Genomic DNA, 15,777 nt, shown 5'->3' with positions numbered 1-15,777 from the left:
TGAATCCTACTATTATAATTAAAAGTGAAGATATTATTTATGTTTATTTTATTAATTATAGTATAAATATGATTGCTATTCTATTGGTCAGTTAATACAAGTTTTTTTATTTTTATTTTTTTATTATTTTTTATCTCATACTAATTAATTCGGTTTTTCTTCCTCTAATTTTTAAATTCTTACTTGTTCAAAATTTGTACTTTGTAATTTATTAATCTAGCACAACAAAATCAATGTCTATAAATAAAAACACAAATAGTATTTTTATATTATATCGAGTTGTTGATTTTTTTTTTTTTTTTTTACTATTATATCGAGTTTACTTCAAGATATGTAGAGAAAATAATTTTGAAACATTATTTATAGTAATATAATTAATGTGAGTTGAAAAAATCTTATCTCAACCGAAGCAGGCACTTAACCATTCTTCCAATTTTGCATCCATATTAACCGAAGCAGGCAGGCGGGCAGTCATTCGACACCTCAGGTCCAGGTAACCCCCATACCGTGAACTGAATTATTGGAAATGGACAAAGTCCTCTTCGATCCGAGAATTTGTTGCTGATACGTCTCTCTCTCTCTCTCCCCTCATTCCTGCTCTCTACTCCCTTATAATTTCCATAACACACTCTTTCTCCTAGCTATCTCCATCCTATTCGAGGTTCGCATTACCAATCTGAATCTCCATTTACAACTTCTCTCATAATTATAAACACACACTCACATACAAATACATACATAAACGTGTCTGTTTGTATGCACATATATATATATATATATATATATTTTTTGGTGTTTTTAAGATAAATTTTGATGTGTTCAGACTGAGATGAGTTTCGCAAAGAAAGAGTACGAGTTTCTGAAGGAAATCGGGCTCGGCCCTAAGAATCCGGGTTGTTACGTGAATGGCCAGTGGAAGGGAACTGGTCCAGTGATCTCCACTGTGAATCCTGCTAACAATCAGGTATTTTGATTATCATCTCACTCCACTTTATTTATTTATGCAACTAATTTTTTTTGTATATTTGATTCCATTTTTTTTTTTTTTTTGGAAATTGAAGCTCAATTGGAGATTGATAGTTAGATAACATTTTGATTCTTACTTAGACAATCCTGATTTTTTTTCAGCCACATATATGAAATTTTGTATCAGAATCATTTGAATTTGCAGATTATCAATTCCCTTGATTAATCAAAATTGAGATCCTCTTGATGAATGGTTTACTTTCTGTTTCTTTTCATTTTAAGGTTTTAATTTAAGGGTAACTGCAAAAAAACCCCTCAACTTTCATGATTACATAGAAAATCCTCCAAACTTTCATTTTTGCACAAAAACCCATTATACTATTCCAAAAATATGCAGATGTCTCCTTGCAGACTGTTACAATGATGACCTTGAATCTGAGGAAGAAGTATTTTAATCTCAACTTCAAATGATTGCACATATTCTGCAATAATAATAAGGGATCGGTGTTGTGCCATATGTCAAAATTTCAATTCAATGGTCATCTTTAGTGGTATAAAAATTCAATGGTCATCTTTGTGGTATTGAACAATAGGATTTATGTAAACTTACGGGAAAAAAAAATTCAACAGGATTTATTTAACCAGTCCCAAGTAGTTGGGAAAAGGCTTTGTTGAATTATGTTCATCTTTCTTGTTCATTCAGACAATTGCTGAAGTTTTGGAAGCTTCCACCCAAGATTATGAGGAAGGCATGAAGGCTTGCTCTGAAGCTTCAAAGATATGGATGCAAGTGAGTTTGTCATTTATCAAAATTGGATTCTCCTTTGAAATTCTCTGCATCCTAGAATTTTCTAATCTTAGAACTCTTAAAGTATAATCACATAGCACAGCAGTCAATGGTAAAACTGCAAGCTTGATTTCCTCTCTATAATCACTTTTTTCTTTTTTTGTTCCTGTTGAGACTCCTGCACCAAAGAGAGGTGAGATTGTTAGACAGATTGGTGATGCTCTCAGATCCAAACTCGAGCATCTTGGTCGACTTGTGTCTCTTGAGATGGGAAAAATACTTCCTGAAGGAATAGGAGAGGTTCAGGTAAGTTGTGTTACTTGTTGTTTAGTCTAAAATTGTCCAATGTTGGTTAGCTAATATTATAAAACTAAATACTGGCCATTGCATAGTGTTTTTCATATTGTTTTTAGTAATTCCATAGTATGATTTCTACTTTACCTGAGGCTCATAGTGGAGTCTTTTTTGTATACGAACTGTTACATTCCTATGATATGGTGCTATATCACCATCTAGCTTCATGTGGACAGATTAGCTTCATATATTTAGGGTTTAATTCACTTGCTACTGTCCAATCAAAAATTAATTTCACTTTGTTGATGTTGGTTGAGCAAGGGATTCACTGAAAGGATTCCACTCTTGTCTATGAGATATCATGGGTCAGAAAGAGAACTTAGATAGGCTCCTCTCAAACATTCAGCATATATTTGCATCATCATCCAAATATCAACCTATCATCCACGTCTATTGGGAAGTGATCACAAATATCTTCTAGGTAGTACCCATTGTTTAAGATCCCAAGGATGGCACCCATTGAATTGTGGGTCCAAATTACATGATCTGCCACATGCCATAATATAGTTTTTATGTAAAGAGAAATGTTATTCTGACCAAGAAATCTCACATGCAGATATTATCAATGAGACATAGAACTGAAAGTTTTACAATTTATGCAATGTTGGTGCCTTGATGGTTGTTTCCAGAACTGCTTTTTTATGTTTGATACTAAGAATTATTTGTATGATTTGTGAGTGAGAATGGCACTACCCTTATGTAATTATCTTTCTTGTTTATGAGTTTTAATTTCCATAATGCACATAGGTGATGTACCTTTTCCTTTTATTGAAGTTCCTACTATTTAATTAATTTACTTAATTTTTTTAAAAAAGGAATTCGCCATCTATTACGCTTAAAATCAGAATCTCTCTTACTGCAGGAAGTTATCGATATGTGTGACTTTGCTGTGGGTTTAAGTCGGCAACTAAATGGATCAATCATACCTTCAGAACGTGAGTCCAACACTAGTGCTTCCTATAGATAGAGGAACAAGTACCATCTTCTTTTGGTGGTTCTAATTTTTTTGAAGCTTTTTTTTGTCATTCTTTTTTATTGTTATTGTGAAACAAAAGGTGTTTGCTAATACCAAAGGTATAGACTCCCACCCTCAAAGGGGAGGAGAGGGGTTCGAGCCCCGGTGTGGGCAAAGTGCGTTTGAGTACTTACCTGCTCCCCCCCCCCCCAAAAAAAAAAAAAAAAAAAAAAAACCAAAACCAAAGTAGCAGCTGTTGATTGTTTTCTTTGGCTGAGATTATTCATTCAAACAATAAAAACCGATATTTGAGTTTCTTCTAGTCTCATAGAAGTTTGTCCTGAATTCATTGTGCTTACTTTGTTAACAGGTCCAAATCACATGATGTTAGAGGTATGCTGAATGTTTTGTGCTATGGAATTGGGAAATATACAGGTTGGTCTGTTACTATTATTAAAATTTTGGACATCCTCTCTTTGCACAGATGTGGAATCCTCTTGGAATTGTTGGTGTAATTACGGCTTTCAACTTCCCATCTGCTGTTCTTGGTGAGCTTTATTCCCCTCTCTATAGATGGGCATTTACTTTGGTGCGAGGAAGCTTTGTACCGTTTTGGGTGTTATAACTTATGAAACCCCATCCATTAGAATAGTGGTAGTATACTTTAGGGTGGTGTGACTTCCGGAATCCCACCAGGCAACATTTTCTTCCCACATCGACCGATACCTCAAAGAGCACTTGATATCCATGACGAAGGATCAAAATATATATATATATATATATATATATATATATATATATATATTTTTTTTTTTCAAATAAAAAAATTAACAATGGATTAGTGCATGCTATTGGAGACAATTCACCTTATTTTGTGACTTCCGGGGATTCTTTTCAGCAATTCAAGTTAAATACTTGCATTGCTTATGTGCTAATACATGTAACTTGGAATGTTCATTTCATCTTTTGGAAAGGATGATTTTTGTGTTTCCGCCTCCCTCGAAGGGACTATAATTTCTAGCACTTGGTTGATAAGTGTGGTCAAATTTTTAATAAAAAATGTTTTACCATTCCAATATAAATTCAATTATTCAATACATCCATGACACTGGAAATACTTCAAATCCCATTGTGCATAATTTTATTTTACTTTTATTTTAATATGTAGGATGATTTCCCCATTAATTGTTAGCATGTTGATTTTGGTATTGGTATGATATGGTTTCCACTTGAAATAATTTCTTATTTTGGTTTAATATCAGACTTGTCACCAAAATTTTTGTCCTGGACTTATTAATAGTTGAACCATTTTTTTTAATGTCATGACTTTATGTAAAATGTGGGTTTTTAGGATGGAATGCTTGCATTGCTCTTGTCTGCGGCAATTGTGTTGTTTGGTAAGTCCATAACTATAATTTCTGTCCTCTGGAATATTTGGTTGCATTAAAGTATTACATGGAAATGTATAATGAAAGGTTTTATGTTCTCTTTTCCAGGATAAGTTTTCTTTACTTTATTATTGATGTTATTTAGCTTGACATACATGTATATTTCATAGGTGCTTAATATTTGCCATGCCTCATTATATATCTGATCTCAACTTCCTAAATCCGTTATATCATGTTCTTTGTTTGTCCCATTATGTTAAACATTCAGGGCTCTTTCTCAGTAAGTAAATCTACATTGGAGTACTTTAAAGTTATTCTCCACATTGATTGCTGCTGATGGAATATGTAGATCATTTTTTCATTGTTAAGTTTTAAATGATTTGATGGATGTTTAGACCAATTCTCGAAAGCTTTCCATAACCTATAAGAATCCTGGAATTATCGCTAAAAATTCATAAGAATCTCAGTTTTTGAGAGGATTAAAATGGATTTAAAATTAAAAGCACTGTCGTATAATACCCACATCTCCTAAAAATTAGAAAATGCACCATATTATTACATGGATACAGTTAATTCTCGCATGAGAAATATTGCCATGGACTAACTTTTGATTGTAAGAATTACAGTCTTGTATCTGAGCTGCAAATGCACTTCTAACATGATATTGGGCTTCAATGAAGTATTGTGGTCAGTATGTCATCAAAGTCAAAAACTCTAAGGTGCTTTCCTTATAATCTATTGATTATTCACTGGCTAAAGGATGTATATTTCTAAGGGAAAAAAAGGAATATTATGGTGCTTTTTGTTCTGGATCTCCTTTTAAGTACATGTTTTGGTTACCAACAAAGTTTATAATACTAACATAGTCACTTTTTTTCTTTTTTCTTCTATACATGCTTACTGATATCCGTGCAAGATTTATTTATTTATTATTATTATTTTTTACCTTAAATTGGATGTTTATGGCTTGAACTCTTCTATTGATGTCATGAAAAACAGGAAGGGTGCTCCAACTACGCCCTTGGTTACCATAGCAATGACGAAGTTAGTGGCCGAGGTTCTGGAGAAGAACAATTTTCCAGGTGCTATCTTTACCTCCTTGTGTGGTGGTGCTGAAATTGGTCAAGCTATTGCAAAAGATACTCGCATATCTCTGGTTTCATTCACTGGTAGTTCAAAGGTACTTCTGCCTTGCATTTTCGGAACTGTATTTCCAAAAGAGAAACATAAGTATTTGTCAATCAGAAAGAGGTAGATGTTCAAATCCTTTGTTAAATCACAAATTTCTGGCAAACTGCACTTTTTAGGATTGTTTTTTCCAATTTTATTTCTAATTCCTTTTCATGTTAAGCTATTTATCGGGGCATTTGTTCTTTCCCACAAAAAAGTCTTGTTTTGTATGTTTATGTGGAAACATTCTGTAGATTTTACCAGTGTGACTGAAGTTATAATTTGGTCATTTCTGACCGTCCTTTTTTGTTCCTGCAATCTCAATATACTTCTATAAAAATCTCGTGACAGAACATTTTCAAAAACATTACCCCTATATCTATCCATTTCTACTTAATTCAATGTAAAGCTAATGTCTTCGAATCTATTGGTAAAACTCTGTACTGAATTATTTATCAAAAAAAAAAAAAACTCTGTACTGAATAACTTGCAGCCATTTGCCTTCTCTCTGTTTCGGGGGCACTTGTACGGCGATAATGTTGTTTTTGTTGTTATCATCATCTAATGGGGTATCTGTATGCGTGTTCCTGGGACCACTTTAAGTTTATATTGTGTGTATTGAATCATTGTAATGGGGTTACAATTGGCCCTTCTATCTGTTAATCAAATTAAACCACTGTAGAAATATTTTGTCCATTCATATAAAATTCACTGCAGTTTTCTTTTAAAGCACATTGTGCTTCGTACTTGGTGGATTCTTACGTAATTTGCTTATATTGATTTTGTATGTAGCCGTATGTTTTTATTTCAGTTGTGACTCTGATTGGTATTAATCCATCACAATCTTTGTCGAACCATCTTTTAATGCTCAACTGTAGGTGGGTCAAATGGTTCGACAAACAGTGAGCGAGAGATATGGTAAATGCTTGCTCGAATTAAGTGGAAACAATGCTATAATTGTCATGGATGATGCCGACATCCAACTTGCTACCCGCTCTGTTTTGTTTGCTGCTGTTGGAACAGCAGGTCAGCGCTGCACAACATGCCGTAGACTGGTATTTTTTTTCTAGTGCAATTTACTTTCTTGGTGGAACTTAGAACTGAGATTTAATCAACTCACATTCTTTTTTCCCCTTGACTGAAGATACTTCATGAAAGTATATATCAAAAAGTACTTGATCAGCTACTTGAAGTATACAAACAAGTTAAAATTGGGGATCCTTTAGAGAAAGGTACCTTGCTTGGGCCACTGCATACTCGTGATTCAAGAGAGAGGTTTGAGAAGGGAATAGAGATCATCAAGTCTCAGGCATGTATTTTCTCTTGTGCCTAAGCTTCTTTCTGTAACCTACTATCTTCTTAAACTTTTTTTCCCCTCATTGTTTCTTTTGGTTTGTGGATAGAAAGAAACCAAAGCAAGAGAATTGCATTTGTAACATACCTTTTTAAACAATCAAAACGTTCAAAATTTTCTTTTCATCGTATCACTGCTAACCACCACAAGAACAACTGCATTGCCACCCCCCAAGAATCTCCAAAAACAAGAAATAAGTTTTCTTTCATAATATTTACAAAATATTGTTATATTTTTTACACAATACAAAGAATGAAAAGTGCTATTGGTTTTTGTTAAGTAATTTTTTTAAAAACTAGGCCTTGAATAGATTTTTATTTTCTTATCTAAAAATTACTTTCACAGAGCCCAACCAAACAGTGCTTAAAGCTTTGTACATTGGATGGATATTTTCAGTATAATAGGAGGAAGATGCAAGTTAGTTTGCTTCTCCCGAAGTCACATGGAAAACAATTCAGATAGGAAGTCACTTTTCAAGTCTTAAAATCCATTTATCATCCTTCTGTCTCATCAATGAACTTATTTCTCTTACTATTGTTATTTGCTTGTTGCTTAAATATGGTTATGACAATTTGGAAGCTCCATCAATCATGTTTTGAAGCTTCGAGTATTAATTTTTACACCAGATATTGAGATGATCCTGAATCTGTTTCCGGAATAAGTTTATCCTTTTTTCTTTTGTTGGTCTTCCATTTGCAGGGAGGAAAGATCCTTACCGGTGGTTCAGTTATAGAGTCTGAAGGAAACTTTGTGCAGCCCACAATAGTTGAGATTTCACCAACTGCTGATGTCGTAAAAGAAGAATTGTTTGGTCCAGTTCTCTATGTTATGAAATTTCAGGTATAAGCAGATTTCATTCCCTTGTTAGAAGAACTGCTAAATTTGGTTTCCATCATATAAGCATTGTGCATGCTTTTATTAGTTTCTAATTTTGGAAACTGAACTCATTTGTACAGACTCTTACAGAAGCGATTGAAATAAACAACTCAGTACCTCAAGGATTAAGTAGTTCCATCTTTACTAGCAAACCTGAGATCATTTTCAAATGGATAGGGTGAGTGTCTCTAGCCCACGGATGTTTGGTTCTGCTTGTCAAGTTTAATAAGAAAGGGGTTTCCATTGGATATCTTATATTCAGATCTACTTGTAAACATTCTTTCTTCAGATACTTGATGCGCTGTAATATTTTTTGTACGCTTTTTTGCAATTTTCTTATAAAAAATTAAGGTCCTTTTCAAATAGCATATTGTTTTAAACCGGTATTTACCATTCTATAATTGATGCAGGCCTCAAGGAAGTGACACTGGTATTGTTAATGTAAACATACCAACAAATGGTGCTGAAATTGGCGGTGCTTTTGGTGGGGAAAAGGCAACAGGTGGTGGCCGTGAAGCAGGAAGCGACTCTTGGAAACAGTACATGAGACGCGCAACTTGGTAACTCTCATTAGCTTCTTAGATGATGATGTTCTGATTATCATATTAATTCCTTTGTTCTTCCGGTACGACAAAAAGGAAAAACAAAATTTTCCTGTTTAGAATTTAACCATCTCACCAAGGGAGTCTTTTGGTGTAAGTTTTGTCTAATTAGTTCTCTCACAAGTACGTACATGTTGTGCTAGCCCGCTCAATTAATTTTTTGATTCTCTTGCAGTACAATCAATTATGGAAGTGAATTACCGCTGGCACAAGGAATCAACTTTGGCTAGGCGATCACTAAAGCTATGTCGTATCTTTTGGTTAATTTCTGTGGTTGCATGTAGCAAAATCAAAATTTCCTGCTTAGGTGGTTTGGGGATTTCGTATGTCAGGCTGGTTCTGGTTGTAGTATCCTGCAATTAAATAAAAAAGGAAACACTGAATAAATAAAATTCACATCTTTGTTTTGTTTTTTGCATGCCCGTATTTGTTGGCTCCAATTGACATTATAGGGCCTATAGTTTTACCCTGTTATATGAGGTGGTGTACACTAGGTTGATAGAGTGGCTGGGCCTAGCACAGGGCAGGCCCACTTGGATTTTGAAACTCCCATTAGTGATGACGAATGGTAGGGTAGTGTCACAGTGTGGTTGTTGAGTCAAGCAGAGGGGTCAGGCCCACTTGGATTTTGAAACTCCCATGAGTGATGGGGCCCTTGCACTGAGAACCCTTTTTACCAGAAGCTGCTGTCTGTGGGGCATAGATCTACAGAATGGCAGTGCTGTAATGCGTATGCTTGGTGCCAGGAAAATTCATTGTCATTTTCAGAAAAAGAGAAACTATTTAAATTTGCCATAACCCCGTGTGATTTAAAATGATTATTAGCACTCCAAGAAAACCTTTAGAAATAAATGCATTTGCTTTAATATTGTTATCCTATAAGTGTAGTGACTGAAGTTTTTTATTTTTTGGAGCCCCAGTATCACATCTCTGGTGGAATTTAGTTGTGATAATAATAACAATAAAACAGTGGACTACTAGAAAAACTCTATAAAAATTATCTATTGTACTTAAGAATGACAAACTATCCCATCATGCTTGGTTTTAGAGTAATTAAATGTATTACAAATGATCTGGTTATGAGAGTAATTAAATGATTTTAGGGCAGCGATGTGGATTCCGTTCCTTATAGAAAGGTTACGAGAGTAACTAAATGATTTTAGGGCAGTGCTGTGGATTAGGATTAAAAATCCAAGAATGGGGAAAGGCCCCCGCCCGCTCCATTTATACTTTATAGTGATATATTACAAATTTGTCTTTATCTATTATTTTATATTCAATAATATTAGCTATATTAAACAAATTTTAGTTTATTCTATTCCAATTACTAAATATCCTTTTGCAATATTATTATTTGAGAACTTTTATAATTTTGATTTTCCTACAATAATAGTTCCAATTGAGAAGTTGAATATTATTTTTATCCGCTTAAGACAAAAAGAATTATTACCATAGTTTAAAATTTATTTTCATTATTTAGTTTTGTTAGATTTGTAATACAATTACTAAAGTACTTTACAAAACATGTTCCCGTCCTACCCTAAAACATGTTCTCGTCCTACCCTGTTTATTAAATTGTTTTGGACGGGAATGAGGGTAGTTATTTAAAGCGGGGATGGGAATGGTGTTTTTGCCCTAAACCGTTCTGTTGCCATCCCTAATTGTACTTTCTCACATTTCAAAGGATTTAAAGGAAATGACAAGGTTGAAGTTTGCATAAAGTCAAAAGTAGGTATATGAGTGTGTTTTTTACTTTTCCTTACCCTAAGGAAATAGCTACCCCTCTCAACTAGTAGATACATAGCATCATTTAGTTAAACGAAGGAGAGTACTCAGCCTAAAGAGAAAGTCGTCGGAACCTTGGTAGGAGGAGGAATATTGCAAGTGTGCGTGTCTTACTTGAACTTTGGAGAATGGAAAAAAAAAAAAAAAAAACACAGGGGACCCTCACGCAGTCACATAGACTTAAAAAAACAATTAGAAGTCTTTTAGTGTTCAACCAAGTTGTGAATGTAGTCCTACAAAAGACACCATATTCTGTTTTTAGAAGCTGCTCTTAAATTTGGAGAATCTTAAAAAAAGTAATACACACCACATAAGTGAGTACAAAGAACCAATTCCAAAGTACTACTAACTAGTTTTCATTACTAAAGTGGTTTGCTGTCATTAGGATGCCTAAGGGCAACATCTAAAGCCAACGCTGTCCATTCAATCAAACCATAAACTTATTATTCCCCATTTGAATCCAATCCAAATCAAAATCAGCTGAATTGCTACTCAAATCAAAATCAGCTGAATTGCGACTTTTCAAGCTTGGCTAACTTTGAAAATGAAAAGGAATAAAAAAATAGTTCCAGTTCAAAAGTTTGGACTATGCTATCAAAGATTATTCACGTTGCAGATCCTCGGTGCTTTTGGTTTTCAAATCCACAAATTTTTTTCCTTTGTATATCTTTCAATTTCAAAACACCTGTACACAACTAATAGAAAACATATAAGTGCCTGCAACTTGTGACCAGTGAGACACCACAAGTATATAGACAAATATGTAAATATATAAGCACATGCATATATACACAATTACAGACGCAAATATATACTAAAAAAAAAAAAAATCATGAAAAAATAATAAGAATAAATCGCTCTGTACTGACCCTCACAACTAAACAAAGCACCTATTTTTTATTTTTATTTTTTAATTCATTTCAACGAGTGATATGAAAGTTAAAAACTTACAACCTTCTCTTTCTATTTGATTTTTCACTCATTGTCTTCTTTCTTGCTCTTGCTGTTGATATGATATGACGATGAATCCACCAGAGACAGAGTAGGAATAAAACTTTCCGATCGAGTACGCAACACTCCGTCAATCTCACCGTCTCTTATCCGAGGACTGCTCGGAATCGACCTCAACGATCTCGGAGAATCCAGACTTCGCCTCAGAATCTGTCTGATCGAAGAGATCAGGTGAGCCGTCGGATCCGAAGGCGGACTTTCTGATTTGAAATTCTTGCAGAAGTTCATGTGCTTATTCAAGGCCTCCTCTGTGCTGATCAGCCTCTCGAATCTCACCATCTCGTCTTTCACAGCCTCCGAACACAGCCCACAGATCCATTTCCCGTGATATCGCTCTCGAATTCGATCTATGTACCCCAATGTGCACTCCTCCGTCAATCCGCAACAATCGCATTTCGCCGACTCGATTTCGATCTCAGCTGCCATTTTCGCTGCAACTGGCTGTGATTCTGTTGCGGACAACGCCATCGGATCGCTGATCACTGTTGCAGACATGGCCAAAACCCTAATTTATGGAAAATCAAATCAATCAAAGTCCATTTGTTACCATATATAACATTAATTCAAAAATCAAATCTAATCAAGCAGAGAAAAAAAAAAAAAAAAAAAATCATCGAGAATTACCAGCAGAAGCAGAAGGAAATTTATCCAATTTGTTGTATCTATTTATCTGCCCCTGCTTCGCTTCTTTGGCTTGTTATTTGATTTGATCTTCTTTTTATCTCTCTTTTTCCCACTCTCCTTCTTCGACTTTGAATTCTTCAGGAATGAAAAGTGTATACAACAGAGACATTTCAGAGGAATTTTCTTTTCTTCTCACGTTCTCTCTCAAGAAAATCAAATTCAGAAGATTATGTTTAGCTTTAGAGAGAATCAATTTATCGATTCTTAGATTCTTATTATAACAAGAACATTTGCTGGTTCGCTGCGTTGGAGGGGAGAGTTTTTAGAGAGAGAAAGCTCTATATAAAGAGAGAGAGAGTTGATACGTGTATCCAGACAAGAGGGCCCAATGATTGGCGGTCTGGAGGGTGGATCACGTCAGCGATCCACGCTGTCAATGATTTCTGGCCGTAGATTGAAGTTTGCCAGCTCAGCATTATCTCTCAGTTTGGAGACTTGATCTAACCAAATAATGTTTGAATTGATGGTTTGTGCTTTGAAGACCAATAATGGTGTAACACGTCTAAACCACCCATGTGTTATTTTACTATTTGCCAGCTTGCCAATGATTAAGTATTGCTTATTTCAGCTTCCTTCTACTAATTTTTTTTCTTAATATATATTTTTAATATTTTATTATTCTTTGTCCATTTTGATTATTTAACAATTTATGCAAGGTTAATTAGGAAAATTTAATTGAAATCATCTAATAAATTTGACTTTTGCACATGTAATGAAAAGGGTATTATCCATCATGTAACACATTTTTATTTTTTTATTGATATCATGTGACGGGAGCTTAAAAATTAAATATAAAATTTAACGGGGACAAAATTAATAGATGTTAATTGCTAGTTAATAATTATATATTCACTAATATTGAGAATTTTGTGGTCTAATGGTATCTTTGTTACCTTTAAAAGTAGTCTTTAAAGGAGCAAAATGAAATGTGTGAATGAGTATATATTTTTCTTATATATATATATATATATATATATTTTCACGGATCATAATTACATCACCATCTTACTTTTATTTAATTATACAATCAGCTTTTTTTTTTTTTAAAGTTTGTTTAATTACATATTCATATTCTCTTTCATACAAGAGAGTTTTGTATTATTTTTAACACTTTCATCAGGACGAATTTATACACATTAGTTCTATGTGATAAATTTTCAAAACAAAATAGAAAATGTGAATCTTTTACAAATTCAGAAAGTTTGATTTCATTGTACCCTAAATTACTATGTGAGGTCCGTTACATTATTATTTTGGGGCACGGGGACATTCCAATAAATGATAAGTCACATTCATATTGATATATCATAATCTTAATAATAGATTTGGACCAAGCACAAAGGCATGGTGTGAAATTATTGAAGAGATTGTGAAAGGCCTACCCCACACTACCCCAAATGAGGTCTTGTTGAAGTGAAAGGTTTTCATATTGTGTATTGCCTTTATATATATATATATATATATATATATATATGATGTGCTAGCTTTAATGCTACTATGAAGCATAGGTTTGTTCATATGACAGACTAATGGCATGCATGCATTATATATATATATATATATATATATATGCATTGACGGTTCAAAATAATTTGAGGCCTTAGGCTAAAAAAAAATAAAGTAGCCTTTTAATTAAATCTAATCATATATTTATGCCAGTAATATACTAATTATTTGTTTAGTAATTTTTAAACCTATCACTATTTTTTTTTCAAACTTTGGTTCCATTGTTAATTAATTGGCTATGTGATTTCTAATAGTCACATTTAACAATATAAATAAAATATATAATTTTATGATAACAAAAATTAATAAAATTATAAACTAATTTAAATTATAAAATAATAGAAACTGATATCAAATAATTTGATCTAATGCTCCAATAAATTCTTTAATAGAATATAAGTGTATTCAAAATCTTCACATAGAGTGAGATTGTGAATTGTAACAGTAGAGAAGATGAAAAAAAAAAAAAAAAAAAAACTTATAATGAGAAAGGAGAAAAATATATAAGGAGAGAGAAAAAAAAAAAGTTAATAGGAGTCTTAAAAAAATATAGAAAGTTTCACCAATTTTTACTTAAATATATATATAATATTCAGTGTGTGTGTGTGTATGGTGATGTAATGAAGATGAGAGAGAGCAAAATAAATAATAATAATAATATAAGGATAGAAATATTTTGGGCATGCTATTAAATTTTGTATTTGTTGAGGTTTAATAATATAAGAAAATAAAATATTTAGGTAAGTTATAATATACAAAAAAAAATTTTTTGGGGCCCTCAAAAAAAAGATAAAAAATATAAATCTTTTAGGTCAACTATCAAATTTCTCTATGCGTTAAAATTTAATAATTAAAGAAAATATTATAATTATTTTAAAAAAGTTATAATATATAAAGAAATAAAAAATTATGAGGCCTTCTTATTAATCGGGCCTTAAACAACTACCTAATTCGCACAAGGCTCTAGCACTCCTGGCACCATGAATAACAAAATTCATAGTGCCCAACAGCCGTAATACAGAATAAAAAGTTAGTTGTTTCTAAACATACACAGAGGCGTGTTTGTTTTGGTGTTTTTTGGATTTTTTTTTTCACTTCATTTAGCTCGAGAGTTGGCATTAGTTATATTTTCATGTTTACCCAACTTTTTGTTCCCCCCAACCATCCAAACAAGGCACTTACATAAGAACAATATATTGCTTTCCCCAATGACACATTGTAGGACCTGTAGGTATAGGTAGACCGGCCAAATTATTTATTTATTTTTAATAAATGTTAATTGCTAATTAATAATTTTTTCACCGATCATACTTACACCATCCTCTTATTTTTATTTGAATTGTTCAATCAACCTGCTATTTTAAAAATTTTGTCAAAATTGCACATCCATATTCTCTTGGATAGGAAAGGTTTGTAATATTTTTCACTTACATAAATAAGGATGACTATATGTACGAGCTGTATAGTTTTTCAAAACAAAAGAGGAAAAGTGTTGATCTTTAATTCAAAGAAACAATTTATGAGACATCATATTCTTACAAGTGTTAACACTAGGACACGTCGCAAAAATCAAACATTCCACTTAGAAGCATCTCAACAATAGATAAAATTGTTACTGACTATAACTAGAAGAATTGAACAGAATTAAAGAACGTCTCCACACGGATCAAACTCCTATTTTCATTTACCCTTTATATCAGTTCATGTACTTTATCTTTTCATAGTGTAATCTTACTTTTCAATCACTTTAATTTATCGCACATATATTTCAATTCTTTTAATTTCTAAAACTTGTACTTTAGTTTCTAATTTAATAAATTTCAGACATTTAATTAAGTTCATTTCAATATTCTAGTAGCAGTTTCAACAAGCATTTCCATCTTTTTTTCCATTCCATCTTTCCATTTCCGAAGTCCTCTTCCACAAAGGCAAAAGGAACCTAGTGAGAACAATCATTCCAAATGCTCCACAATCGCCTGATCTCCAAGCCTCTCAAGACTAGATTTGGAATATAGTTTGGCACTATTCCATTTCAATTGAATTCTCGGTGAAACCTGGTACGCCCGCATCTTCCACCTTTCCACTCGGAACGAACTAAATTTTTGTGGCCAAACACTATCTATATAAATTGGTCAACTAATATTAAATTTGAGAGCATCAAATTGTCGCCTTGAAATTGAAATTAAATAAAGTTTACTTCAAATTTGTATTAAATTTTTTCTGCTCCCAAATTCAAAATACGAATTCGATGCAGCCAATCATGGTACAAGTCACATTCATATTGTTTTCAAATAATGAATATGGACCAAGCACAAAGGGATGGTGTGAAACCAAATCTA

The 15,777-nt window shown here is 33.0% G+C and overlaps 2 protein-coding genes across 3 annotated transcripts; one reads left to right on the top strand and one right to left on the bottom strand.

The window, feature by feature from the left end:
- The first annotated feature begins 429 nt into the window (after positions 1-429).
- LOC132285413 (aldehyde dehydrogenase family 7 member B4) lies at positions 430-8,870 on the top strand. Of its 2 annotated transcripts, none has more exons than XM_059787598.1 (15): positions 430-493; positions 824-964; positions 1,670-1,756; positions 1,928-2,059; positions 2,970-3,042; positions 3,433-3,455; positions 3,547-3,610; positions 4,414-4,459; positions 5,450-5,630; positions 6,499-6,675; positions 6,765-6,929; positions 7,674-7,814; positions 7,931-8,028; positions 8,261-8,410; positions 8,628-8,870. In XM_059787598.1, the coding sequence occupies exons 2-15, from the start codon at positions 830-832 to the stop codon at positions 8,680-8,682; spliced, it is 1,527 nt and encodes a 508-aa protein (XP_059643581.1). In that variant the 5' UTR covers positions 430-493; positions 824-829; the 3' UTR covers positions 8,683-8,870. The 2 variants fall into 2 exon arrangements, with proteins under 2 accessions (XP_059643581.1, XP_059643579.1); XM_059787596.1 differs by lacking the exon at positions 430-493 and adding an exon at positions 502-661.
- A 2,117-nt stretch (positions 8,871-10,987) lies between these two features.
- On the bottom strand, positions 10,988-12,204 carry LOC132285415 (uncharacterized). The gene is made up of 2 exons (XM_059787599.1): positions 11,873-12,204; positions 10,988-11,753 (listed from the first exon to the last, which is right to left on the bottom strand). The coding sequence occupies exon 2, from the start codon at positions 11,741-11,743 to the stop codon at positions 11,213-11,215; it is 531 nt and encodes a 176-aa protein (XP_059643582.1). The 5' UTR covers positions 11,744-11,753; positions 11,873-12,204; the 3' UTR covers positions 10,988-11,212.
- Between the last annotated feature and the right edge of the window lie 3,573 nt (positions 12,205-15,777).

This window comes from Cornus florida, unplaced genomic scaffold (genome assembly GCF_030987335.1).
Source record: "Cornus florida cultivar Cherokee Brave unplaced genomic scaffold, ASM3098733v1 CherokeeBrave_3.0.0_Hap2_Chr11, whole genome shotgun sequence".
Taxonomy (NCBI): Eukaryota; Viridiplantae; Streptophyta; class Magnoliopsida; order Cornales; family Cornaceae; genus Cornus; species Cornus florida.
Note: the sequence above shows the minus strand (reverse complement) of the source record. Positions and strands in the feature narration are given on the sequence as shown.